General features: G+C 39.2%; 2 protein-coding genes across 9 annotated transcripts in view; one reads left to right on the top strand and one right to left on the bottom strand.

The window, feature by feature from the left end:
* SLC4A10 (solute carrier family 4 member 10) overlaps window positions 1–17,864 on the top strand; it is a 317,997-nt gene extending 300,133 nt beyond the window's left edge. For 6 of the 8 annotated variants that reach the window (XM_060621101.1, XM_060621094.2, XM_060621093.2 and 3 more), the window contains 3 exons: window positions 6,349–6,416; window positions 9,604–9,720; window positions 15,747–17,864. In XM_060621101.1, coding sequence (XP_060477084.1) covers window positions 6,349–6,416; window positions 9,604–9,720; window positions 15,747–15,813 — 252 coding nt within the window. In that variant the 3' untranslated portion in view covers window positions 15,814–17,864. Of the gene's footprint in view, window positions 1–6,348; window positions 6,417–9,603; window positions 9,721–10,555; window positions 10,595–15,746 lie in introns of all 8 variants that reach the window. The other 2 variants (XM_060621098.2, XM_060621096.2) reach the window with 2 other exon arrangements.
* Window positions 17,865–23,203: 5,339 nt separating this feature from the next.
* Window positions 23,204–27,353, bottom strand: part of DPP4 (dipeptidyl peptidase 4) — a 78,330-nt gene continuing 74,180 nt past the window's right edge. The window contains exons 24-26 of the mRNA XM_060621102.2: window positions 26,189–26,261; window positions 25,853–25,926; window positions 23,204–24,318 (exon numbers count right to left, since the gene is read on the bottom strand). Of these exons, the coding sequence (XP_060477085.1) occupies window positions 24,217–24,318; window positions 25,853–25,926; window positions 26,189–26,261 (249 nt within the window). The 3' untranslated portion in view covers window positions 23,204–24,216. The remainder of the gene's footprint in view (window positions 24,319–25,852; window positions 25,927–26,188; window positions 26,262–27,353) is intronic.

The raw sequence follows: 27,353 nt of genomic DNA, 5'->3' as shown, positions 1-27,353 counted from the left end.
GGAAAGAAACAAGAGAATCAGTAATACAGTGAAGAAATAATTCATAATTTAATTATATTAAAATATAGTTCTGACCAATGCAAAGAAAGGTAATTCTCCATCCAACAAGTGGAGAGAGAAAAGGAAGTTTAAAGGTGTTCACTTTCTAACTTGGAATTAGTTATTAAACGTGCATGATTAGTATAGAGAACGGGAAGATTTTAAGAAGGATTTAAGAAGGAGTTAACCAACTTAAATTCTGGTTGATTTTCTATTTGATCACCCAGATCTCGGTATTTCATTTTCTTGAGGCTATGGACTCCACTGAAGGATCTCATCTTCTTACTGTGGCATCTTATACCAAGGCCCAGTCTTCCAAGAAATTGTGCATTCAGGTGGTAAACGGACAAGTTCTCCAGAAATGCTGCATTTCTGCAATTGCTCAAATTAATTGAGTAACTTTGATTGTGATCTGGAAAGATGGTAAATAGCAGAAAATGTTCAGCTCCCTGAGACTTGAATTTAAAGTAGGCTCACCTTTTGTCCTTTTGATGATAGTTACAAGCTTGTACCTTTATACTCTAGGGTTTTCTTATCAGTAGCCCGCTTCTGGTCTTATGGCATTGAGAAAACATTAGTTTGACCTTAAAATTCAATAATGAGTTAAGCAGAATAAATAGCTACACAGGCCAGTCCAAGGTCGCAGAGCTTCTGTTCCAAATTTTCATGTACTTCATGCATATGCATATGCATATGCTTCAGTTTTTAGAAAGAAAGGATTATAATCAGGATAGAAATGAATATTGGAACCCTGACATTTTGCACATTGCTCTGTGTAAAGGGAAGACTGCAGAATCAAATTCTGGATGTCCAAATGTGCTCAGAGTACCAACATGCCTTCCTTTCTACTTAAATATTCTCTAGGACATTGTACACATTTGACAAAAGGGCTGCTGTTAAAAGCAGAAAGCCCCAGCAGAATGTTTGCTCCTGGGTGGGGGCAGAAGGCAGTTAATGTTAGATAAATCCTGGAAATCCAGCTCTGGGCAGTGATCATGATATTGACACTTCTTGGTTTATGGGAGGTTCACTCTAACATATATGCTATGGGAATAAAACAAGAGGCAAGTGAGAATTGTGATCTGTATGAAGAAGGATCATGAGCAAGGCCAAGAAGATGCAAAAAACAAACTAAGAACAAGTGCAGTTAAACAAATTACAGAGCAGATCTTACTGCTGAGAAAGATGAGAATTGGTTGTGGATTTGGGAAACATGGCCTAATTATTACACAGGCAAATGTTATTTGTAATTGAATCTTAGAGTGAGGCAAGCATATTCTTCTTCCTCAAGCAGTGATTTTTTCAAAGTGTCGTCCTAGGACCTCTGCTGCATCAGCCAACACCAGGCAACTTCTTAGAAATGCACATTCTTGGACCATACTCCAGACCTTATTGAATCAAAACTCTGCAGATCGGTCCAAAAATCTGTATTAACCAGACATCCGGGTCATTCTGCTGCATGCTAAAATTTGAGATAAGACCTTTTCTAAAACCACAGTATCTGGTTCTCCAGAATATAATCTTCTAAACCCAAGGTTCCACTATCAAAATTTCTGAATTTTGTAATAATTTAGGTAAGTCACTTAGAGATACTGAAGCAAATATTCTGATGAAAAATATATGTTGCATCCAATTATTTATGTAAATTCTATATAGACTATACCTTTAGCTTTCATTGTTGAAGTGAGTAGTTGTATGTAATGGCTCTTCTATCTGTTGGACATTTTTAATACATAGCTCTTAGAAATGTCAAGTTTTATGGTTTTCAGAGTTTGTGTGTGTGTGTGTGTGTGTGTGTGTGTGTGTGTAATGTTTGCAGCATTTTCTATTCTATTAGTAATCAAAGAAGAAAATGGTCTGACACTTCTTATGTCCTGTAGACTTTGTTTTCCTTTTGGATAAACTAAAGGGGTCAGACTTGATCACTAAAGTCGCTTCCGTTTTTTGAGATCTATGAATTCTAAAATTAATGAATATTTTCTCTAATATTCTAGCCATCTTTGTGAACACTGGCTCTCTGCTTTGTTTGTACTTTGAGCTACTTGGGGGTCCCTACATAGATATAGACTTTGCATGAGAGGTGAATATAGTAAAGATGCTACCTATTTCACTAAAGGTAGAGCATTTTGTCATGATACACAAATTATTTTTTATGCTATCACAAAATATAACTCAGATTCATACATCCTACTAATCAAAACATACCACATTTTAACTCCAATTTTATTTTCCACTCAGCACAGGCCTTTGGCTCAGGCCAGTCTGGTTGTTCATTGTCATACAAACACATCTTACTTATTTCTACTTTTTATTCTTGGCCTGCACTGTTTCTAGAGTTTCTTCCTTTCTTCTACTGAACTGATCAAATAAGACTGGCCCAGATACTACTTCCTCTCTTCTTGTATTTTTTTACAATGACCCTTCTCATCCTCTGAGAGTAGAGTGTCTGTCTCTTTGTTGCTGTATCGCGGGCACCTAGCAGACTGGCTGTCATGTAGATTATGCTTAATACATATTTGACAAATGGATTCGTGAATGGCTCCCGGATTTTCCACTGTGTGCCTTGCACATAATACATGCTCAGTAAATGTTTGAGTGCTATAAATTAGATTCATTGTTTTAACCCTCAATTTTCCTGCCTTTTACTGGATATAGCATTGACTATCTTTCAGCAATTCAGTATCTGACAAATGCTTTGACTATCTTAGTGAAAAGAGAGCATTCAAATCACAGCATGAGTAGCCCTTTAGTCAAACTGGCAAAACCCTTCAGATGTCCTTGGGTCAACTTTGATCATCATCCTTTACTATCTTCACCATGTTGTAGAATTCAGCATATTTTTTGAGGGACCCTGTATGAGCAGAGTGCTGAATGGAACTCATTTCAAGGTTCTTCTGACTTATAAGTAGCACTTAGCTGGGTGCTCTCACTCTCTGTTCCTGTACGATTGAGATAAACTAGGTTGTCATTGTCGTGACGGCCAATGCCTGATTTGACTGTTCCTCCCCAGAAAGTCTCAGATTTTTGGCTTCCTCACAGCGCTGCCTGGGATGCAGCCGGCCCTCTGTCCCTGGGCTCAGGGGCCCACCCAGCTTCCTTCTGGCACCCAAGGCAGCGGCTGCTCTGCCACCCCTTTTCTTCAGATAAGCATGGCTTGGAAATGCTATCTTTAGAGGTGATGAGTTTTTGTTTGGATAGAATTATGACTAGTATAAAGCCCACACATGCTAACAAGCCACAGAGTGCAAAATAATTATTGAAAGCAATTGGAGAGAAAAGTGGAAAATCATCTGAGGAAAAAACAAAATTGTTCCCAAAGCTTTGGTCCAATTTTTCGCTGTTATGTTCAATCTTGAGCCCTCGTTTTCTGCTGCCAGGTAACCCAAGCGTTGGTGACGCTGTTCCTCTCTTCTGCTTTTTGAATGGTACTCTTATTAAACCTTTCGACATGCCTTCCTGACATTTGATTCCAAGTTAGTCAGAAAACATACGATATGCCAAGCTTACCTTTCAGTGGACAAGGAGAGAATTGCATTTTGTTTGTATCTTGGTTTTACTTAAATAGCATTTGGGATCACTGACGGTTTTCTCTGTATGTCCTTCCATGTGCATTAAGGTAATGTTTTCTATAGCAGAAGTAAACTTTTTTACCTGCAAGAATACATATGCTCTGTCCATGGCCTCAGTGTTGTGCATATAAGTTAATATGACATATGTATTATGTTCCAAATATAGTGACTAACCCATTTGCAAGGCATGCCTTCTTCCAGGCAGCAGATTAACTCTGCTCAAATGCTAAAATGTGTAACTTCCAACCAATGGTTGCTATCTACTCATTTCGAATTAGTTTTAATAGTCCTTCCATTGACAAGAGAAATAGGCATAATACACAAGTAGTAAAGTATATCAGATGAATCCTAAAAGAACAAATGTCCCTGAGGAACAAGAGAGAAATAGAATAGGGTTAGTTCCTGTAATGCAAGAGAGAAACAGACACGTGCATTAGTACCACAGAGTATAAATGTAGCATAGGGTTTTTGGTTGGGGGTGTGGGTGGGAACTTATAAGTAGAGAAGTAGCAGAGACATGTACTCTCTGGCCTCTCCATTAGTACACCACAGAGACTGGGCATAGATATCCGTATGCAGGATGGATAAGGTCCCAGAGGAGGGGAGCGTGCCTTGGTCAGTAGATTGGATGTGTACAGAGAGCATTCCAAGAGTGAAAATGAGACCTGCCCCCACATTACATTTCATATTCATAGGTTAGCTGAATAGGCTCCAGATGGAAAACACTGTATCTTTAAGTAACAAGAAATATGACAAGGGCTCTTCAGATGAGGCAGCATGCAACTTGAGGCCAGGGTCCGTATATTGAGGATAATGTTAGGAACAGCCTTGCCTGCCAGAAATGACATCAGCCAAAGATCAAGTCTTTCTGGAAGCTGACTTAGATCAGGAAACCTACTGCTAAGCCTCCAGGCCCACCCTATTTTCTCTCTTCAGTTCCCATTTGGTCAAGAAATCATCTAGCTCTTCATCTCTAACTTAAAAATTCCATTTCTATATTACGCAGCCACAAAAAAGGAATAAAATCTTGCTATTTGGGACAACATGGATAGACCTAGAGGGTAGTATACTAAGTGAAAAAAGTCAGACTAAGAAAGACAAATGCATATGATTTCACTCATGTGGAATCTAGAACACAGAACAAATGAATAAACAAACAAAAAGCAGAATCAACTATAAATACAGAGAACAAACCGATGGTTGCCAGAGGGAAGGGGTAGGGGACGGGCAAAATAAGTGAAGGGGAGTGGAGATACAGATTTCCAATTACGGAATGAACAAGTCACAGGATAAAAGGCACAGCTCAGGGAATATAGTCAATGATCCTATAATAGTGTTGTATGGTGACAGATGGTAGGTACATTTGTGAGCACAGCATACATATAGGGATGTAGGGATGTTGAGTCACTACACGTACACTTGAAACTAGTAGCCTCGTGTCTCAACTGGACTCAAATAAAACAATAAATACAATAGAATAAACAAAATTCCATTTTTGGACTTAGAACCAATGATTCTAACAACTTTAAATGGCCCCACATTGTTCTCTGAACTTAAGCATTGGTAATTGACTCATTTGAAGAATAAATGCATTAGATAGAAGCTGCAATCTATAGATAAGTAAAATATTTTGGTGGATAGAAAAAGGTTGATAACATTATTGAAAACTAAACCAGGATATTTTATTTTATTATTTTTGTATTGTTTATTTATTTTTGAGACAGAGAGAGACGGAGCACGAGCAGGGGAGGGGCAGAGAGAGGGGGAGATACAGAATCCGAAGCAGGCTCCAGGCTCTGAGCCGTCAGCACAGAGCCTGACACGGGGCTTGAATTCACGAACCATGAGATTATGACCAGAGCCGAAGTCAGATACTTAACTGACTGAGCCACCCAGGCTCCCCTAAACCAGGACATTTTAATATGGTAGCATAAGGTTATCTTTATCATAAAGATATGCTTTTAAAGTGTTATAGATGAAGAAATGATTATATGAAATATCCCTACTTGTTGGGGAAGGGTAGGATATTGTCATTGTAAGAAGAAATCTGAGTCAAAACTAAAGCCTAAGATGTGCCTCGTGGAAAACACACCTGTGTTTGGTCCATACAGGAAGGCATCTTCTCCTGTCTCTTTCCAAATCTCTAGAGCAGGAGTTCTCAAAGTGTAGTCCTTAGACCAGCATAATCAGCATCACCTGGAAAGTCACTGGAAAAGGTAAATTCTTGGGCCCTACTCCAGACCCACTGAATCAGAGACTCTGGAGGTGGGGCCTGGCAATCTGTATATTTTTTAAAGCCCTCTATGTGATTCTGATGTAAAATAAAGTTTGAGAACCACCTCTCTAAATACATCCTCATTCCCTTCTAACAGAGCATTCTGGGAATGTAATGTACACTTTATAACAATGAAAACAATTACATTACCCGTACTCTTTTCCTTTTAAAATGTAGATTATTTTTAAAAATCTGCTTGGAAATTAACCACGTTTTACATTGAGTGACATGAAGGAGATTGTTGCTAGCATTTAAATTACTTTGTGGTAGGGGACTCTCATTAATTACTTATGTTCTTGGTAGCTGATACTTTATCGAAAGGACCTGTGCTAGCATTAATAAATGCAAACAAAGTGGAAGGTCCTGAGGTTAATGAGATAGTGAAACATTAATCTGTGTTTCTTCTTTAATGTAAAATGGAGATTCATCAGGTTCACTTTGTATGTTTTACATTTGTCTTTCCAGGAAGAACAAAGTATGCTAGCTATGGAAGATGAGGGCACAGTACAGCTCCCATTGGAAGGGCACTATAGGTAAGATATGCGTGGAAAAGCACACCACTTGGAGTCATGAAACGTGTTGTTGTATACTTTACTTAAGAATTGTGAACTGTGTGCATTCCTACAAAGGTTTGTTGAAGCTGTGTCAGAATAGAAAGAAATGGAAGTAGGACTTAGATTACCTTGTCCTAGAACTAAGTTCTGACACTGGTAGCTGCGTGAGTAGGGGCAAGTGGCTGAAAATGAAGGGGGGCAGGGGACTGTTGTCTGAAGTCTTTTCTTCTCATATTTTATAATGTATACAAAAGCTCTAAAAGTATCAGTTGAAGACTGGTCAAGATTCAATTCCAGAATAAATGAGCTAGGTATTCACTACATTGATCCAGTGATCATGTTTGAACTCTGGGAAATGTTTGAACTCTGGGAAGTTACCCCTAAAAAATGGCACTTCCAAAGAGATGATCTATTTCCTGAGTTCAAGGATTCACATCTACCAGCCATTTTAGGAAGTATTTATGTAACTCTCCAAAATATGCCTATCTTCTTTATGCACAAAGACATAACAAAAGAATGCAAATGCCTGTGAGTTATAATAAAAACTTAAAAACATATCTGGGCAAAAATTACGTACAGATATATAGATATTGAAGCACTTAAGGATAATTTAAGACCATGCCAATAAAAAAACAGAGAAAACTTTTCCCTCTGGAAAGAATTTATCATAGTATTTACCAAAAAAATTGGAAAAATCTTCTAGATCTTCAGGGTCTGACTGTAAAATCACATTACCTAGGTTTTTAAAATATAATTATCTACCACCTAAACATGAGAAGGCATTTTATCTTTTTTTAAACAGTATGTAAGTTTTAAAAGCCTGTTGATTGTTTCATTGAATCAATATATTCCCACGTGTGTTTTGTAGATAGATACTTGGTCTCATGTGGTACCCCTCTCAAAAGGATTCTTTGGTTAGATAAATTTCCATACCACATTTCCATTTGGAGATTCATAGTGTATATTGGCATATTAAAGAATCTAAGTAGTGCTGTATGTTTTTTTTTTTTTTTAAGTTTAATTTTCTTTAATCAGAATTTTCTTTTCCTTTTTTTTAAGCTTGTTTTTATTTATTTTGAGAGAGAGAGAGAGAGAGAGAGAGAGAGTGCAAATGGGGGAGGGGCAGAGAGAGGGAGACAGAATCCCAAGCACACTTCACTCTGTGAGCACAGAGCCCAGTGGGGGCTCAAACTCATGAACCCTGAGATCATGACCTGAGCTGAAGTCAAGAATCAGACACTTAACTGACTGAGCCAGCCAGGCTCCCCAATCCAGTATTTTCTAAACTCTTTGGCTTACAAGGCTCTTTGTCACATAATATTGTGAAAAACATGTATTCCATATGACATTCTTTTGGAAACTGGTTGATTTCATGCTTTGAGTTACTAGGGGCTGCTGGATTTGAGGAACTAAAAAGAACACTTGTCCAGACTGGGAAGGGAGGGACCCTGTGAGACCCAAGGTTTTGCTCCAGACCTTTGGTGTCTCTCTAAAAAAGTCTAATTTGTTGCCGCCTGTGAACAACCACTGATGAGGGTCATGTGAGGTCAGCCTAGGATTTCTATAGAAGGTGGGTTTTTTTCACAGCAGGGTATCTTTTCCTCGTGCAGTAAGAAGAGTGCTGTTTCCTCACTTGAAACTTCCTTTGACTTGGCCTATAATTTATCTCTGCTTCTATTTGGTTGTGTTTCTAGCCCTGGGAATATTTTAGAGAATTCTGGACATCACTTAAAATTGGTGCCATTTTAAAATGCAAACAAAGCACCCAGCATTGTACGCACCCTGATGTTGAAGGCCTTTCTAGTCATTTGGAAAGATATCTGCCAAACACACAGACTGCCTTCATTTATTCAACCAGTATTTATTGAGTAGGCACCAAGTGTCAGGCCCTGCTTGACTCTTGGGGAAACAGTAGCAGATGAATGGTCAAGAATCGTCATCCTCATAAAACTTATATTCAAGTAGAATAGAGGTGGGGGGGCCAAAAATAAAGGCACAAGTAATATGGGATAGTGTTTTAGATGGTGAAAAGTGCAATAAAAACAAAAAGCAAAAGAGGATGAGGGTACTCTGAGTGGATGGAAATAGAGATTTTCTTTTATTTTTTTAAGTTTATTTATTTTGAGGGAGGGGGAGAGAGAGAGAGAGAGAGAGAGAGAGAGAGAGAGAGGCAGGCAGAGAGAGAATCCCAAGCAGACTCCACACTGTCAGTGCAGACCTGACGTGGGGCTTGAATTCACAAACAGATTATACCTGAGCTGAAACCAAGAGTTGGACGCTTAACTGGCTGAGCCACTCAGGTGGCCCAGAAATTTTAAATACAGTAGTCAGCAAAGGCCTGAGTAGGTGACATTTAAACAAAGGAGGGAAAGAGTTGTACCATGTAAAGGAACATCATAGGCAGAAGGCAGGACAAACACGAGGCCCTGAGGCAGCAAGCCCAGAGTGTTCCAGAATAGTCGGAAGACCACTGCTTGTGGCCAGAGTAGAAGGAGCAGGGCTGTAATGGCAGGAGATGAACTTGGAGGGTGAGGGCAGGGACAGAGCCTATGGTCCACTTACCAGGCTTTCTCTGTCTTTTTAATGTTTGTTTGTTTGTTTGTTTGTTTGTTTTGAGAGAGAGAGAGACAGACAGAAAGCAGGGGAGAGGCAGAAAGAGAGAGACAGAGAACCCCAAGCAGGCTCCATGCTGTCAGCATAGAGCACAATGAAGGGCTCGAACTGACAAACAGCAAGTGACCTGAGCTGAAACCAAGAGTCAGATGCTTAACTGACTGAGCCACCCAGGCACCCCTGCCAGGCTTTTTTTTCTAAGTGTGTGAGAGCCACTGTAGCGTCTGAGCAGGAGACTGAAGTTGATCTGCTCGGCTGCGAATGTAGGGGCAAGAGCCCAAGCAGTAAACACACAGAAACTCATCTCTGTAATTTGAAATGAATTAGGAGAACTCTAGCCAAAACCAGTGTCTATATAACTAGAATCTTTTGTTGAGATTTTTGTTTTTCTTAGATTTTAAAAAAATAATTGAGAGAACTATTTACTTCTTAATTTTTAACTGTGAAAAATACTGTACAAAGGTATAAGACTGTCCTATATTTAGTTTCTATCACTAGATAACTGCAATTACTTAATTTTTTTAAATTTCATTTTGGGTAAACTCCTATCTAGAGATGATCCATCTGTGATCAATATCTCCGATGAAATGTCAAAGACTGCCTTGTGGAGGAACCTTCTGATGACTGCCGATAACTCAAAAGATAAGGAGTCAAGCTTTCCTTCTAAAAGGTTTGAATTCCAAAATAATGTGAATTTGTACTGATTCCAATCATTTTATGACATGAATCTATTAGGGAAGGAATAGTATTGGTTTCCATTGAATTTAGGTCTAAAATATTTCAGAAAACTCTTCTTAAAAGTAGGCAGAAATTGTAATTGGCACATTTGTTGGTATGTTTTTCAACATCTCCCTTTCAGATTACAAGCTTATTGCAAAACTATGACAGTGGGGAGAATGGTGCTGTAAATGAGTCCCAATGCAGGCCACTTTCGGACATTCATTTGGCCTACTCTTTTGCAATAAAGTTCCATTATATTCACTCATCACCCACTTCCCAGAACCCTCTTAGATATCTGCCCACATTTTGCACTCCCCCATTGTCCTTTCTTAAGCCCCATATGCACATGTAATGGTGATTTTGCACTTAGTATATTTCCAGGTTCCTGTTCCAACTCCCTGAAAATCTTCCCTAACTTCCTTACTCCAAAACTTTCAGCTCCAGAAAGTTCTATGCATTCATATTTCTCTGTATGCAAACATTACAAACCACTCCTATAGTTGTGGATGCTAAGTTGTAAATGCATGCTGGGGAAGAGTGTGTCCTTAAATATGAAGAGTCATCACAGGATTTCCAACTGAATTTTCCAGAATTTATAAGCGTTCAAACCATCCAGTCTTCTTAGATACTGATCTGAAGAAAAATCTCTGTGTTATGCTAATAGCTCTTCTTATTAAAGAGTGATTGAGGGATTTGGGACAGTGTTTAGTTATTAAGTTCCTTTATTTTCATGACCTTAAATTAACTTTTTCTACTTAATTTTTATATTACATTTTTGTCATAAGCTCCCCTTCCTAATCACTCTAGAAGCTGATTCCCCAAAGGTAAGACCCTCTCCCTCAAACCTATTCCTTGGTTGTATTTCCTGTGTTAAATGGTGTCTTCTAGAAACCTGGTCAGCCTATGTTCTCTGTGTGAGTTTTGGGGAGGCAAAAGGCATGGAGAGGCTTGGGCTTAGATCCAGTATCGGACTGAGTGTTTATGGTGTTCCTATAACTACTCAGCTCTTTAAGAAGGTTGGAAGCTTGAGTGAACTTTTTTTCCTACATGACTTACACAAATACATCATATATAAATCAACAAATCGCACAGCACCATTTTTAGTGATGACATCAAATTTCTATATTGGAAAAAAAAGAAAATTTATCCTTGAATTAAGAAATTGCAAAGCTGGGAGCTTCCATTTATGCACCACATGCTTCCAAACCTGCAAGCTTTATCTGGCTTCATGAGAAATATTTGGAAACATGGGCTCAGAAAAGATGATACATTAGACTTACAGAATATCTCTTGTTGCTGGTTTTTGTCACCCCAAAATGGCATGCTGCTTCAATGTCATCTCTATCCCAAAAAGACAAACAGTGGATGTGCACAGTCTTCTCATCCCAGAAATCTGGAATTAGTCACCTCTCTCTCTCTCTCTCTCTCTCTTTCTCTCTCCCTCCCTCCCCCTCTCCCTCTCCCTCCCCTCTCTCCCTCCCCTCTCTCCCTCCTTCTCCCTCCCTCCCCCTCTCCCTCTCTCCATCCTTAACAACTACTTCTAACACTTAGTCCAAAGGAGGTTAATATAAGTTACTCAGTAGGCTCCCTCAAAGACTTCTGATTGATGTTTTCTGTCTTGTAACAGGGCTTTAAAATCTTCATGTATTTCTTTGCTTGGCTCAAACAGAAGTCATATTTTATTCTAAAACATGCTTTATCTTCCTTCCCCAAAGATCCCCGCTACAGTCTGATAGAGTCATCCTCACAGTAATTCTGTTTTGGTCTTGGAAGAAAATCAGAATTATGAGAAGGGTAATTTCTTAAACCCATTGAAATATGTGCTTATGGACTCGTTCACATTAAAAATATGGCATTTCTCTGATTTTTTTTAAAAAAATGGGAACTCCAGGTTTATGAGCTCAAAATAAAATGCCAGCCATGAGAATATGTAGAAAATTTGAGACAACCAACTTATAGATTGCTTTTCTTCCTGTACTAAATGGAGCCATAGTACAAACTCCTTCTCTGCTTTTCTTTGGTTCAAGCAAAAAATTTTATGTCATAGTATTTTAGGTACTCCTTAAAGTAAATAGTATAGTCAGGTGATGCTTTTCACCACAAAAAAAACTAGTTGTTGTAAAACAATGTAGTGTGCTTTAAGCAGGTTCAGTTTTAATTAGGACCATCCTTTATATTTTGATACAACCACTTGTTTCTTACTCTTTGTTTTTATTTTTATTTTTGTTTACATTTATTTATTTTTGAGAGAGAGACAGAGTACAAGTGGGGGGAGAGGCAGAGAGAGAATGAGACACAGAATCTGAAGCAGGCCCCAGACTCTGAACTGTCAGCACAGAGCCCGATGTGGGGCTCGAACTCCCAAACCATGAGATCATGACCTGAGCCAAAGTTGGATGCTTAACCGACTGAGCCACCCAGGCACCCCTGTTTCTTACTCTTTAAACATACCTTCCTCCTAACATGAGATTCAAACTATTGTGCAATGAAAGTTTACCTTTAGATGGATTGTCTGTAGCTTTCCAGGTGAAAAATTCCTCTTGGTTAATGGTTAATGTCTTTCATCTTTATAACAGTGAAACTTGGCAGAGTGTGTGGCTTCCAGAAATCCAAAAACCACCAACACTAATAACAACAATACCCTCCCAAAGCCATTGCTTTTTCATGGTGTGTCTGTTGAAGGTATTGAAATCTGATGACCAAGAACTCTAACAGTGTTGTGCCTACTAGAGTATCTCTTGGTGCATAAAACTAAACTAAACTAAACCCAAACCTAAAGACCCATTTACCAGGGTCTGTATCTCTTGAGGCCTAAGTTGGCTTCCTTGCGGTTTTTGACACGGCCCCTCTCCTTATTCTCCATCCTGTCCCTTGCTATTGGTCCTGTATGCCTATTACAGAAGCTTAGATACTTTTCCACAGTGCAGTTGGGAATAGCACTTGTATTTTATCCATCATTTCATCCACCGTTCGTTGTCAACGATATTTTATCTCGCCTGATTGAAAGAAGGATATCAGAACTCACTGAAAATTTGACCACATCTGCAGGATGTCTAATTTGATCCTTGTTCAACAGTGCTGCGCATACACGTGACAAGGTCCTCTGTGGCTTCTTGAACTGGATTGGCAGAAATAGGTCTCGTTAAAAACCACACATTGCATCAGAATAGGCGAACAACTGACACCGAGATTGACATTTCTTGGGAAGGTACCTGGCAACATTAGGAAAAACAGTGCTTGGTGTTGCCTTGGTGGCAGAGGCTAGGCTCTGGGACCATCTTCTCTGCTCCTCTCTGGCTGCCCACTTCCACCACCTTCTTCCATCCTGGATTCTCCTCCTTTGCTGTGATTTCCTAGGCCTATGCCCTGTCATGACTTCTTCGTAAATGTTGTTTGCAACAACTATTTTGGTGTGATCGAAACATAACAGTTTCCTAGATCACTAGTTGGCAGCATGAAGGTAGCGGGTCATGTTCTGCTCTCTCCTGAAATATTATTTCTTTAGATTTTAAAATGTGACTCCTCCAGGGGCAGGGCACTGTCTCATCTCTCTTGTATCCCTTGGTCTTTGCAGAGTACCTGGTACCCAACAGCTATGTAATATGTATCTACTGCAATAGCACATCATAGATGTGCTACATATTTAGTAAATATGTATATTTATTACAATGAAAGTTTAGAACTTATTGGAATCGTGAAAAATGAATGTAACAAGGAAATAAAGACAGTAATAGGCATACAGTAAGAAGATGGGTTCAGGTCAATAATATTTTTCATAGAAGTTTTGAGCTGGATATAAAATTTCTGCTTTATAAGTTTGTTGAAATCTAATCTGACACCAAAGCCACCAGTTTTAGAGAAGGGAAAAAAGCCCTGATCATTTATTCGGTTATTGTTTTGTAACCAACCAGTAGGACCAAAGCAGGACATCAGGAGGAAGCATTATCTGTGAATTAAGTCAACATTCTGAATCTTTTCTCACCACTTGGTGACTAATAGTGCCATTGGGAATGTGCTCATTTATAAAAAGCTTATGGAACTTAGCACTATGCACACAGGAACCGTGCCAGTGTGTCTGCATCCCTAGGGTCTCCTACAGATGGGCTCTTGTAGTCTATCTTTCAAAAGATAGGGCCCCACTGCGATTGAGAATGCCAGCTTCAGAATCCTGGCCTTCGAGCTACAAGAGAATTTGGGGACTCATAGTTCAAATTTACAGATGAGGAAACCAAGCCGCAGAGAGATTAAACAACTAGTCCAAGGTCACAGAGTTCCTTCTTGGCTTCCGGAAACTGAACCTAACCTTCCAGTTCCAAGTCCAGGCTTCCTCCGCTGCCCCATGCCTTCCCTTTTTCACTGGTTTTGTCTGGCGGAAGAGAAGAGACGAGGAGCCAGGTAAAGCCCAAGGAAAAGTTAATTTGAAAAGTAGGATAGCAGCCACTTGTCATATGAAAGGCACTTAAAGTAGAAGGAAGTGAGTCATGCAGATAGAGGAGTTAAAAATACAGAGTTAAGGCTCTCAACACATCATGTGCACACTGTCATCTCTTCTTGTGGAAGGAGAAAAGACAAGGGAGAAAAGTTGCTTTGCTCTGACCTGTAAGTAGTGCGTGCTGAGAAGTGTGGCAGGCATAAACCCGGGTGCCATAGACGCTCGCTCACACCAGCTCGCAGTGCTGGCAGCGTGCCACGGACGGCAGAAGCTGCAGCACTTCTTACCTGATGGCGCCGGGTGGTGGTGACAACTGAGAAGGGCTGTTTCGAGCTTGAATTGGAGGAAAAGCAATTTGAAAAACACACTCGTAGAATGTGTCTAAGTTGTTGACCACTAAGAAAGCTGCGCAGGAGGCCGCATAGAAAGGCGGGGGGGTGGGGTGGAGAGGAGGCTTTAACTGTCACTTTATTACTTGGAGAAGAGTTCTAAAACCAAGGGTTTCCCCACTGGCAACTATCTCATAAATTTAGGTTAAGGGAAGAAGTGGCCAGTGAAAGTGTGTGGGTTCTTCCAGCTCGGGGCCCCAGAGGCCAGTTGCCACTCACCCCTTGAATCAGTGGCAGGGAGGGACAGGAGAGGCCCCAGGTGGGGGCGACGCTGCCCTGTGCTGGGGGTCACTGGGGAGTAAGCCATTCTGTGCACCCCCCACCCCTGCCCCGAAGCCTGTATTCTTGCTGTGAGCTTCTTGCACGTGAGCACACTGTTTGAGTTTTCCATGAAAACTGTCAACATGAGAGTAGGAAAAGTGATCTTTGGGAAAATACCAAAAAAATACCCCACGAAGACAGAAGTGGTAGAGTTTTGTTACCAGCTTGCCCGCTGATAAGGTTAATTGGATAGCAGATAAAAAAACAGAAGTCAGTTGGGAATGAGTTCATTACAGAAGCAGTGAGGTAAAACATTGTTCCTCTGATGGACAGGGTGACGGTCAGTCTTCACAGGTGTGTGGAGGGCAGTGTGTGGGGTGACTGCCTCCCCGACGACAGCAGAGATGTGTCTTTCCAACAGACCATGACATTGTTCTCACCAAAAATCAGGATCCAGTCTGTGCACAAAGGATGAGCCACTCGAGCGAGCCCTGAAATACCTACCGTGACATCTCTGTGGTGTCATTATGATGTCAGTGCTTTCTTCAGACGGGGGCAGGACTGGCATTTTCAACAATTAGCAATAATTCCTTTGCCCAAATGAGGACCATGGTATTAATCTTGCATGCTTTTGGAACTGTTTAAAAATGTCTGATTTTTGTGTTTTAGTTACTGTTTTTTGAATTTCTCCCTTTCTGCAGTTCTTGGTTTCCATCTCACCGAGTGCAGGGGGTTGTAATTGTTGCTATCTAGCTATGCTTCGCAGCATGAAAGAGCAATGCTAAGGGCCCATGTGGTACTTTGGGGCTGATGGGTTTTGTGTCTGAGCAAGCAGACCTCACAGTCTCCGTGCTGGATTGCAGTAATACATTTCTCCTTTTCTTCCCCCTGTAGCATTGAAAGCCGAAAAGAGAAGAAAGCGGACTCAGGGAAAGGTGTTGACAGGGAGACTTGTCTATGACTTGATCTTCAATTTATTTTTTACATATATATGAGAAGAGCACCACAATTATTAATAAAACTGCTTTGATCATGTATTGTAAATTCTGTCTCTCATCCCAAATCCACCTTCACACTGTAAGTAGTGCAATAATTTGTTTCATTTCTGTGTTTAAACTTCTGAACAGTGAGATACCCTTGTGAGCATAGACAATAGCTAATGCAAGAATCTGTGTGCTCCTTGCTGTATGTTAGACATTTGTAAACACTGGATTCTCATCGTTGGTTTTATGAGAGCAATAGCTTTCTTAAAGAGATGTCATATTTACCTAGTTTGTATTTTCCTACTTTAGTGACCTGAAGCTACCTGGTCATTTCATTCAGCAGAATTTTGAAAGGTAGTCTTACTTCTTTTTATTTTTTTATAGCTTAGCGTTAGTGACTTCTTTCGGAAGACCCCAATCGAAAAGTTTGTTTGGAAACATTTTTTAATAATTGTATTTATGCATTTCCTTGATTTATTACAATACATTTAATACGTAAGAGTTTATATATCTAACTAAAACTTAAAGTCCTTTGAAAAAATACATAGAACCTGTTCACAACTTGTTTAAAAGAATCAGAAACTAATGCAGAGAGTCAAGTAGTGGTCGGTTAGTGATTCAAGTTGTGATCACACCATCAAATACTAGGCTTGTATGAAATACTTCCGGAAAACTTTGTAAGTTTTGTGAGATTTTCAGTATAAATCTTTATCAGAAATATGCTGTTAAATTTCTCTCCCATTAAAAACAAATGTTTTCCAAATAAACCTATTATACACACTCGTGGAAGGCCACATGGTGAAGCCTCGTACGTGAAATTTCACTCCCCAGTTACTCTGCTGCTAAAGGTCACGTACTGCTTACTGCTGCTTCTGAATCATGTTCTAATGTTAGGCTGACAGGTCTCCAACTGTAATTTTTTCCTTCTGCAAAGCTCTTTTCCACCTTTTAATTGAATGCATGTTGTAGAAAAATAATCTTTTAAATGAAAATTTCAGATTCTGTTTGAGAGGGTTCTGTAGATATTTCAGTCCATCTGAAAGAATCCATTTTTACTGAGCTTGTACAAGAGGAAGCAAAGTTAAGAATTTCCGAGCATTACTAAAAATACAGTATTTCATTTCTTTTTAGATGAATGTGAAGTTAATAAAGATGGAATCTTATAGTGCTTTTGTTTCCTAAGAATCACCAGTGATCACCAACCTTATAATCTGCGGTGTTCTATTTTACAATAATTCAGAGCCCTGTGGCTTTTCCAAACTATTAATTACATATTTTGTGTATAACTGCATATGAACAGTGAAAAAAAATCCTCTTGTGATTAAGCTTGTGAGGGAAATTTAAAAAACCCAACAAAGCTTCCATTAGGTTCAACATTTTGATACTTTCTGAAAATTCCTCTCACAGTCTTTTGAGGAGCCATCTCTTTTACGGAACATAAACCTAAAAACATATACAGATAATTTGCAGTTAATAAAATCTGTGTTTATAAATGCCAAGGAAAAACACAGAAATTTTCCATTCCAAATGTGTTGCCTTTGTGTGTTTTATAATACAGATACTACATTGTAAACATTCCCATTGTTTTATGATTTAGACTAGCTGTGCATGCCAGTCAGTCCTAAAAGCAGCCTCCTAGTGTTTTAATACATTAATAACCATTCTGTTACAAATGATCATAGTGAATTTAGACCTTCACATGATCACTTATTTGAATAAGCAATCATATCCAATGAAATTCTGTATTTCTGAGTATTTTTATAGTTATTTTGTTCTCGTGTGAATTTTAATGCTCTATGTCAATCCTAATATTTTGAAATCATATAAAATATAAGAAAAAAATGTAGTGTTATATATTTCCTCCTAATCTCCTCAGATTCCTGGTCAAAATTACTGAATATCTTGAATGTAATTTATTGCAAAGTTCAAGTAATGTGTAAATGTGACTAGGATATTGTGTTTTTCACAACTAAGAAATGTTATGTGGAAATAAATATTTATCCTAATTAATTTCCTTGCACATTTTAAATTGTGATGCAAAGTGTCTTGTCTTTTTTCTCCTTAGTGTTAGTCAGTAAATTGATGTAGAACATTTTGATTGTTTGAACGTAATATTTAAGTTTAAACACCCCTGTGAAGAAAATTTGGTGATGCAGATATTTCAAGAGTGTTCAGACAATTTGAACCTTATGAACAGAATATTATGAGAGCTATAGTAGGATATATCTCTTCATTTTTCCAGAAAGCAATGAATTGGGTGCAAATGGCATTGCTCCCAGACTAGTAAAACCTTCCAAGGTCTTTGGTAGGCTTTCCCATTATTAGAACGCCATAAACTTCGGTTTTTACCCCCCCCCCCCCCCACACACACACCATGGGAAAAGCATTTCCTAAAATTTCTCTCCTCCCTGTTACAATGGGTCAGATGGGACTATTTTTCTTTTGTAGCCGTCTGCCAGTATGTTATAGAAGTAATTACATTCAGAACTTGAATGTACTTCAGCATTTTTCTCTTGACTCGTGAGTATACTTTATAATTGCTACCATTTAACAGCCTTTGAAAAACTGGGAAGTTTTTCCCTAAATTTAATCTATCTCCTTGGTGTGTAGTTTAAATTCATAGCTTGATAGAAACTCTCCACTGACAATTCACAAGCCACTTCTATTTCAACACAGTCCCTAGATCTAGATCTTTTAGGATTTTTCTTGGCTCTTAAAAGTGTGGCTCATTTTTTTTTTTTTTTTCTATCTGCACTGATCTACCTCTGTTCCTGCTCAGCTGTAGCTGTTCACTCCTGGTCACCTGATTATTTTACTATTGTTTCAACATTGCTACCCAAATGTTCTAATAAACTATCTCATATATTCATCAGTTGAAAGGAAATGAGATTTACAAGCATTTGAAAATTGTGTGAGAGCGATTTGGATATATGATTGTCTAAATTTCCATTGGGAAAGATTACTTGTAATCAGTCCCCTCGAAGAAGCCCAGTGTTCAAGGATTGCTTACTTTATTTTTGAGATCTCTTTGGTTGTTTTCCTCAGAAAGCTGCAGCTCACTGATACAACTCCAGTTCAGCTTCTGTTGGTGTACTGGCCACTACTTTTGACCTGGAACTTTGAAAAGAGAACTGTGGTCCTTGCTTCCAAGGGCACAGTAGATACATAGCTAGAGCACAATGCGGTATGTACTGAGTTGGCTGCATAATGAAAGCAGAGAATAACTTAAAGATGGAACTTTGAGTAGGGCAGAGTTTGAGGAAAATGTTATATAAGAGGTAGCATATGAATTAGGATGGAAATAGGGAAGGAAACCTACTCCAAGAGCTGCAAAGATTCTCAAACACATGCCAGTATTGAAATAAAAATGAAATAAAAAAGTAAAGCTATATGGTGTAACCGGAGCCTGACATATTTGATGTATGGCATATTTGGAACCAAGCAAACAGCCCAGGATGGTGGAGTGTTAGGAGAGTAATGAAGACCTGTGAGAAAAGGTAGAAATAGATGTTGATCACTTCTATTATAAAATGATGTTAAATTGTATATTATGATCTTTGCCCTTTGTCCGTTAAAAGTTTTGAGTAATGGAGAGGCATGGATTTTTGGAAAGATGAGTCTAGTAGCGCAGTGGAAGTCGACTATAGTGGGGGACAAAGTGGAATCATTTCCTTAGGGATCCAGGGTGACTGTGAGGCTCCAAGCAAACACTCTGTGAGTGGTCTCTAAACTTTTATTGTGACTGAAACCCAACAGGCTGAAGCATACTCCTTAGGTATGTAGGTAACTCCAAATACAATAGTTTTACTATAAATGTTTTCATGTAGAACATTCCTTTATATGATATGTTTTGGGTTGTATCTGAAAAAAAAAAAAAGTTCTGAAAAGCATGGTATCAATAGTAATCCTGAGACTATGAAAGAAATGTAGGTGTAGTACAAAATTCAGCCAATGGCAGCCCGTATGAATCCAGAAACCACCTTTCCCCGCCCACATTTTCACCCCGCTCATCTCATAGTTCTTACCACGGACTTAGCTTTGTACGTAGATTCTCTTGCTTCTGGTGTGTGTAGTTCTAGATTTCTGCCATGTGACTTATTCTTTCCATTTGTTTATAAGTTCCTTAAAAATTAGGAATAGCGTTTTATCCCTTCTTTGTAACTTTCCAGAGCCTAGGTCTGTGTTCGGATTTTTCTCCAGCTGGGAAAGGCTGCGGACAGAATCCTAAGTAAAATATATCACAAAATGCTGCTGCTCATCTTATTAAGAATGTATTAAAGATCCAAGAAAAGACTCTCGCTGGTATGGCAGTATAGAAAGCAAAAACGAATGCTTACTGAACACCTTTGTGTACCCAGCACCTGTAGACACAGACACCTAAGGTGGGGAACTGTGTAATCTATGGAATCATCAGTGGAGTCATAAACCAAGATAAAAAGCTCAATAGCCGTGAATAGGAGGAGGGGAAGGGTGGGGTTGAGGGTGCGCGCATGGATACAATGCCGGCATAGTGTATGCACAACTCTTCACAGCAAGGCAAAAATTCTGTGAAGTAGGTGTTTTTGTTCTTCTTTCAAATTAAGAAACTGGGGTTCAAAGAGACTAGCGCTCTTGAAAATGTTTCTCGCTTGAGTGGTGCCGCGGAGATTCTAACCCATGTCCACCTTATCCAGGCTGCAGTGCACTGAGTCTCCAGCAGGAGGCGAGGAGCGACTTCCGCCCTCCTTAACAAGGTACTCCTTCCAGGTCACGCAACCAGAATCAAGTTAAGATGAGTAATATTTCTTAGTATGTTACACTTTCTTTGTGACTCATATTTTTGTGATTAACACTGGAAACAAAACTTGCCCAATGAAGTTCTTTGCTCACAAGTCACAAGTATCATGACTTTGGAGAGGAGAAGCTTCATGAAATAATCAGGGTTTTGGTTATTTGATGGGTCACGCTTCTCACCAGCTACATGTTTTAAATAATTTGTTTTAAATTGGGATGAACTGTTCAGCTGAAAGATTGTGAAGAATAACAAATTTCGTTGAGCTTGTGGAAGTTTAAAGTCTGTAACACTAGAGAAGATACCCTTCTCAATTTAGCAGTGGGGAAATTACTTTTTTTTATTAATTCCAGTTCTCAAGTTTAAATGTTAATATTGTCACAGGTGACATGCGGAAAGATGATAAAGTTATACTGAGCACGACATTGGTCTTACTAATAATACCTTGCTCTGAGCTTTTCTTATGGGCAGTGATGGTATGCTTTATTACTTACTTTCGTCTCTCATTCTCAATCACCTATATACCTCAGACATACTGAATACACACTGCAGACCATTGAGGATGTGTGTAAAAAGGGTCTCGGACACTGCTGAAAGAACCACAAAGTTGACAACAAAATTCTCTTTATGAAAAAAGCCATCCTTGTGTTTTGGTATGTTTTTCATTTAGAACTTACTGCATCTTAAATATTGTGCAAATCTAGTAGTTTTATAAATTGCAATTCTCACGTCAACTTAGCTCAAAAGCAGCAAATACCAAGTAGTAGCATTGGTAGCTTCAGTGACCACCTGTGAATAAGAAAGAAAATGCCTGGAATGACGTACAGCCGAAAATGCCTGGAATGACATGACATACAGCCTGACGTGATAATTGATCTTTATGGTGGTGGCTTTAGAGGATGAACTGATCTATGCCTTCTGTTTGCGAAGGCATGGAGGTATATCATCCTTTTTAGCAAGGTTTCCAAAAATGTCCATAAATAATTTTCAAGTGACTTTCTAAAAATCGTGAGCAAAACGTAAAAGCAAACTCTGGATCTGTAGAAGAGATGTGACTATCGCTCCTTTCCTTTGGTGTATGTGCTGCTCCTGGGCACTGCTGAGCTCCAGCAGGTTGTGTGTGATAGGAATCTTAGCATCCGTGCACCTGCTGAGGCCGCAACTGTCAATGGCAGGCAAGTCTTCACATTTTGGTACTGCACTTCGTTTCTGTGTGTCTCCAGCTTAGCCTCAGATGAAGTTTATCTCTAAGTTATTGGTCAACGTCTTTACCTTCTTTTCCCAATAAGCCAATTTAAAACTCTTATTGGAGAGTAACTCTTGCCCTAGGAGGGCCAAATGAAATCTACTTTAACTTTTGTAACCCTCATTATATGAAAGATACATGCTAGAATTTTTTATTCCTTCTGAGCGCCAGAGAAAACATTTAACATGTTTAGAAACTACTGTTGTACTATATCAGATGTTACACAGGGGTCTTAATATCTGTGTAGTATCTGATACTATATAACACCTACTATTGTATAAAATAGTCTTACTGATTTCTGTAAAATATCTGAGGTTGTGCAATATCTGATGTTAACATCTGATACTGCCAAATGGTCTGAATATCTGTACAACATCTGATATTGCACAATATTTGGTTTCAATTAAAAGAATTTCTACTTGTTTTTGTGACTATTAATTCAGTACAGGGTGTGGACATATGATCTATGACTACTGTTTCTAGATATAGAACTCTGCAGGGATTGGCCCATTCATGATGATTGAACTCTATTAAGAAATAGAATTATGACAGGGGCTTTATAGGTTTGAAGGTCAATTTATGTCTCTAATGGGTGAGTGGGATTTGAGACTTAAGGTGAAGCTCTTCAATGACATGGTCCCGAAGTACAACTGAAGCTGAATTTCACAACCCTCTGTCCATTCCTATGTGTGACTCACTGGTCTTATGTTGAATTGATAGATTTTTTTCCATTTCTTCTACTTTTAGATTTTTATGCTGGAGCTCAGCCTGAGATAACTTTTTCCAGCAAATGGTCTGAAGCTAAGTCTGAGTTCATAAAATCAATTTTTTAAAAATGAGGCCATTTTGCAGGTAACGGAACAAAAAAATCACATTTCCTCAGTTATCTGTTAGGCTAAATTCAGCATCTGAAATCTATGCTTTCATTAATATAGATGTGTCAGCCACAAATAATTCAACCCTTAAGTAATTGAATTTTTTCTTAACCTATACTGAGATGATATTGTTGATGTTATTTGTTCCTATAATATGAGCGTCATCGTAGTTTCCTGGAATAAAATTATAAATTACATAAAAAATAAAAATTATTTGGGTTTTTCAAATGCTATATATGTATGTGTGATAACAAATTATATATGTATTACATAAAAACCCTATGAACTGCTTAATTTAACACATTTTTATGTATCTGGCTTTTTTTTTTTTTTTTTTTTTTTAACAAAAACTGAACTCTCTCCATGTTTACAAGGCAGTCTGGGATAACAAGCAAAATAAACAAGAGCCTTTCTGGATAAGCGTGTCCATATGCCAGTGTGGTTTAGGTCTCATTCAAGACACAAAATGCATTACCTCTGAAAAAATGAAGGAACATTTATTCGACAACCAGGAGAAATTCCACAGGATGTAGAGCGGGAATAATAATACATCACTTTGCGGTTTATTTTCAGTTTTTAAAAACAAGTCCAAGGAAGTTAAAATCCCCTTTTAATTAAGACGCTCAAAGAAATGACATGAGAAAAACTGATGCAAAGACTCCTTCAGGTTAGAATATGTGATACAAATATTTTCATCTTTTAACAGGGCAACCTGATGTGCTCACGTCTCAGTTCCAGGCTGCCTCCCTCAGCAGGAAACATCAGTATTTTATGAAGCCCGTTGGCAGTACTTTCCCCTCACCCTTGCTGTGCTTTCGTAGCACCTGTAGCCATAACCAGCACCTGCGGGCCTTGCTTGGTTGCCAGTTTCCTTCTCATTTCTTTGGAGTCTATTCAACTGCTGTGGTTTTACTTAGAAGTCGGTGCTTGCATTTATGATTTCCTGAGACTGGTTAAATAATCTTTCTCAGAAAACCGTGCCCATCTAGCTGTGAACAGCTCTCCTCCAAGAGTTGCTGACCGTAGTCTGGTCGGGTCATTGGGCTCGGACTTGACTTCCCAGCCATGCCTCCTCACTTCTTTCCCTAACCCTCCCTCTCTCACCCCCGCTTCAGGGACATCACTGCGTTCCCTTTAAAGAAGAGAGCACGCATGGGCTGGTCCAGTTAGAAAAAGATGAACGCTTCCCAGGGAACCTGTGCAGAGCTCCCATACGAACAACTCCTAGTTGTTGTTTCAGCAACTGATGTGGTAATGATTTTAAATAATAAACAGAAACAGACGGAATACTTCAAACTTGAGGAAGGTAATAATCTGTCGTGAAGACAGAAGTCGCTTCTTAGGGTTATAGATATGAAATTTGGGAACAAGAGTAACGCTGAATTTCTCGATTTGCGTGTACTTTTTTTTTCCACGATCATCATAACAGTGCAGCTTTGAGACAGAACAAAAATGGCTTTCAATGAGGTTTGGCAAGCCGTTTGAGGTGCTAAGGTAAAGAGAAGCATTGTTTTATGAAGTGGCTCATGTGGGTGTATATGTGTTGGTGGGCTGGGCCGCTGGCAATTCCATGGTCTTCGTCCGTATACCACTGCAGAGGAAGAAAAAGGTCAGAAGTAGGAAGCCAGTTGTCTCCTTTTTTGAAAAAAAAAATAATTCAAATAAGCTCTCAACAAGCATACATAGAATTAAAACATTATTTTAAGGATATACACATGTTCTAATGAAACTGTCCAAATCCATTTTAAGATCTGGCTCAAAGGCCCCAGAACCACATCATGCATAGGAAAGAATGTTTATCCCATTAAACACACTAGTTTTAATTAAGTGTTATCAAGTGTCAGATTACTCCTACACTGCAGTGAGAGAAACGATATTAGAATAAATGAGTTTGTTAAAAGCACTCGTATGCACTCCTATGTTACCAAGGCGCTAGAAAAATCTATTTCAATATTTCATATATGTTTAACAGGAGGTCAAAAGTCAAATGTATTATTTGCAAACACACTTTGATTTTTCACTGGAATTTTCTATCTGTGTGTCTGATATTTATGAAAGAGCTGACCCGAGGCAAAAATTTATCAATTCATCCTACATTAAATAAGTGGGAAGTCACTACCGGGCAACCATAGAGTATGGAGACATAAATGAACTTTAAAAAATTGCCTAATTAAAGCATTGTTTCTCTTCTTTGAATAGTAGACAAATAAACCTCGACCTCTTAAAAGAATCTGACCCAAAAGATATATACCAGGTTTGGGGTTTGTTTTTTTCATTTGTTTGTTTTTGGTATCAAATAACTGTTCCACTCCCATATGGTGGGCACCCTTTGAACTGATCACAGAGCAAAGGGTGTGTGTGTGAGAAGACAGTGAAGGAAAGCAGGTTTTCTAGCTGATACAGGCAAGAAAGCGATTTACACAAAAATATTTAGTGTAACACACATACACGTACATATAAATATACACACATACATACATATTTATACGTTGGTTATATACACACACAATCTCTTTTTCCTTCTTGACCTGAAAAGGTCTATTGCAGAAAATGAATTTCACTTAATATCTAGAAGCATCCTTCTATATAGGCAACAACAGCTCTAGCCATTTCCAACTCCACAAAACAAGCCTAATTGTTCATTACCTGTGGCTGTTCAACAAAAGGTAACATTGTAATTGCAAAGCGGCAGCCGTGCTGATTATTAATGTCCCACTGGTGTTAGAATGGCTAGTAATACATCCTAGACAGAAATGGATTTCCATACTGGAGCTGAGCTATTATCATGCTGGTTCCACTTTAGAATTGGTCTGCCACACATTTACTAAGTGATTACTTTTGAATCAAAACAGGGAGAGACTGAACAACCACATGGATGGGAGAGCAGTGTTTTGACACTCCCCAGATATGCAATATTGTGCTTCTCAACCCCCAAGTCTTTAATAGTATTGAATACTACTCTGCCTATGGCTTTAAGGATATCACTTCCAGCTTCTTATTGGAAAAATAAAAACCCTTTTAATTCTGTCCCTGTGTCCTGGGGCTGCTTGAGGAGAAGGAGCCCAGAGAGGGGCAACTAGACCCCACCAGCAAGTTCCCTCCGTTTCCACCAAGTTTTGCTGTACCATTGCTTGGAAATCCACTCCGGCATCCACCAGGGCTTTGGAGATCTGAGCTGACTGCTGAAAGTGAACGTTATCTGCAGAGAGAGAAAGGAATCATAAAGTAACTAATAGCAGCTCCTTTTCTGATAGGAAGGGTGGGAAAGGCACAAGAAGAAAGGGACTATTTGAAGTTCTAGGACTTAGCATCCCATTTAGCCCAAGACAAGTGAGTTGTGGAAAGCAACACTGTTTTATTGAAGTAAATGTAACAGTCTTGCCCCTCATGCTTTTGTTTTGTCAGTAGTGAAATTGCAAACCTGTCTGTGATACTAAAAAGTCTAATTAACTGAAACTCACCATCTGCTGTTCCATGAATAAGGAGGTACTCAACTTGTTTAAAATTTTCAGCTCTGCTCATGACTGTTGAATTCTGGAATTGGGAAAAAGAATGTCATTATTCAAAAAAAGATCTGCCATAAACTGATTTTTCACTTCAGTTTACAAAATAAAATGTTTTCAGCTGGGGCCCCCTTTGATACAAAATATAGCAAACCGATATTTAAGCAAATGCTGTCTCCATGCATGGCAGAATGCACAGCATGCCCTGTGCCTGGGAGACAGGACTGGAAAGGGAGGATGTCACATCTTCCCTGCACACGCAGGCAGAGGGCACCTGCCACCAGGGCTGCAGGCAAAACCCCTTGAGTCCCAGATCCCAGATTGGCTGTGTCCTATGCATTAGCACAGGGCAGAGTCTCATATTAGCAATGTATGTTCCATGGGCTTATGCTGTAGTTCAGCCAAAAAGTGTATTGCCATGGCAACCATGTGTCACATGGTGCCATACATGCTACATTTCAAAGAGCCTGTACATAGCATTTGCAACTGAACATACTCTGCAATATGTCACATGAACTTTGGTCCACATTGCTAGGCAATGAATGAGGAGCAAGTATTACCTCTTTTGGAACAGATGTTTCAAGCCTAGGCAAATGTAACATATGGGAGGGGAAAGGGGTGAAAAAGATCAAGAGTGGCCTCAGAAAATCAGTGGGTTGTTGTTATCTGCCTCATTCTGTATTAGGGAAAATCCTGCTATCGGATCAAGCCATTCCCAAATCAGCCAGAGAAATAGGGCAAAACATTGAGAGGTTAGCTTTTTGAAGACTGGCCTCATGCAGGCAGGACTTCTAGGATGGGGGCGGGGCCTTCATGGTCATCTCCTCTTGGTTTGGGGACGTTTACAAAGCTGGGATGAAGGTACAAGTGTCACACAGACATCCTAGTGCCTTTGGGAGGGGGGTGAGCCGGAGTCGGCTTCTATTGTCTCCTTATGGGTCGGACAGAGGAAGGGCCAGTCGTCTTCCCACAGCTTCAAAAATCATCCAGCTATGTCTTCAGCATCTCGGGAAGTCCAAGTCAACGTTACGAGTGCCAAGGTTTGTATTCCACAGACATCTTTGTAGCTAACGCCAGCTTCGTATTTTTTGATGGGAACCCCGAAGGTCTGGCAGGAAGGGGA

Source organism: Panthera onca, chromosome C1 (genome assembly GCF_046562875.1).
Source record: "Panthera onca isolate mPanOnc1 chromosome C1, mPanOnc1 haplotype 2, whole genome shotgun sequence".
Lineage (NCBI taxonomy): Eukaryota > Metazoa > Chordata > Mammalia > Carnivora > Felidae > Panthera > Panthera onca.
Note: the sequence above shows the minus strand (reverse complement) of the source record. Positions and strands in the feature narration are given on the sequence as shown.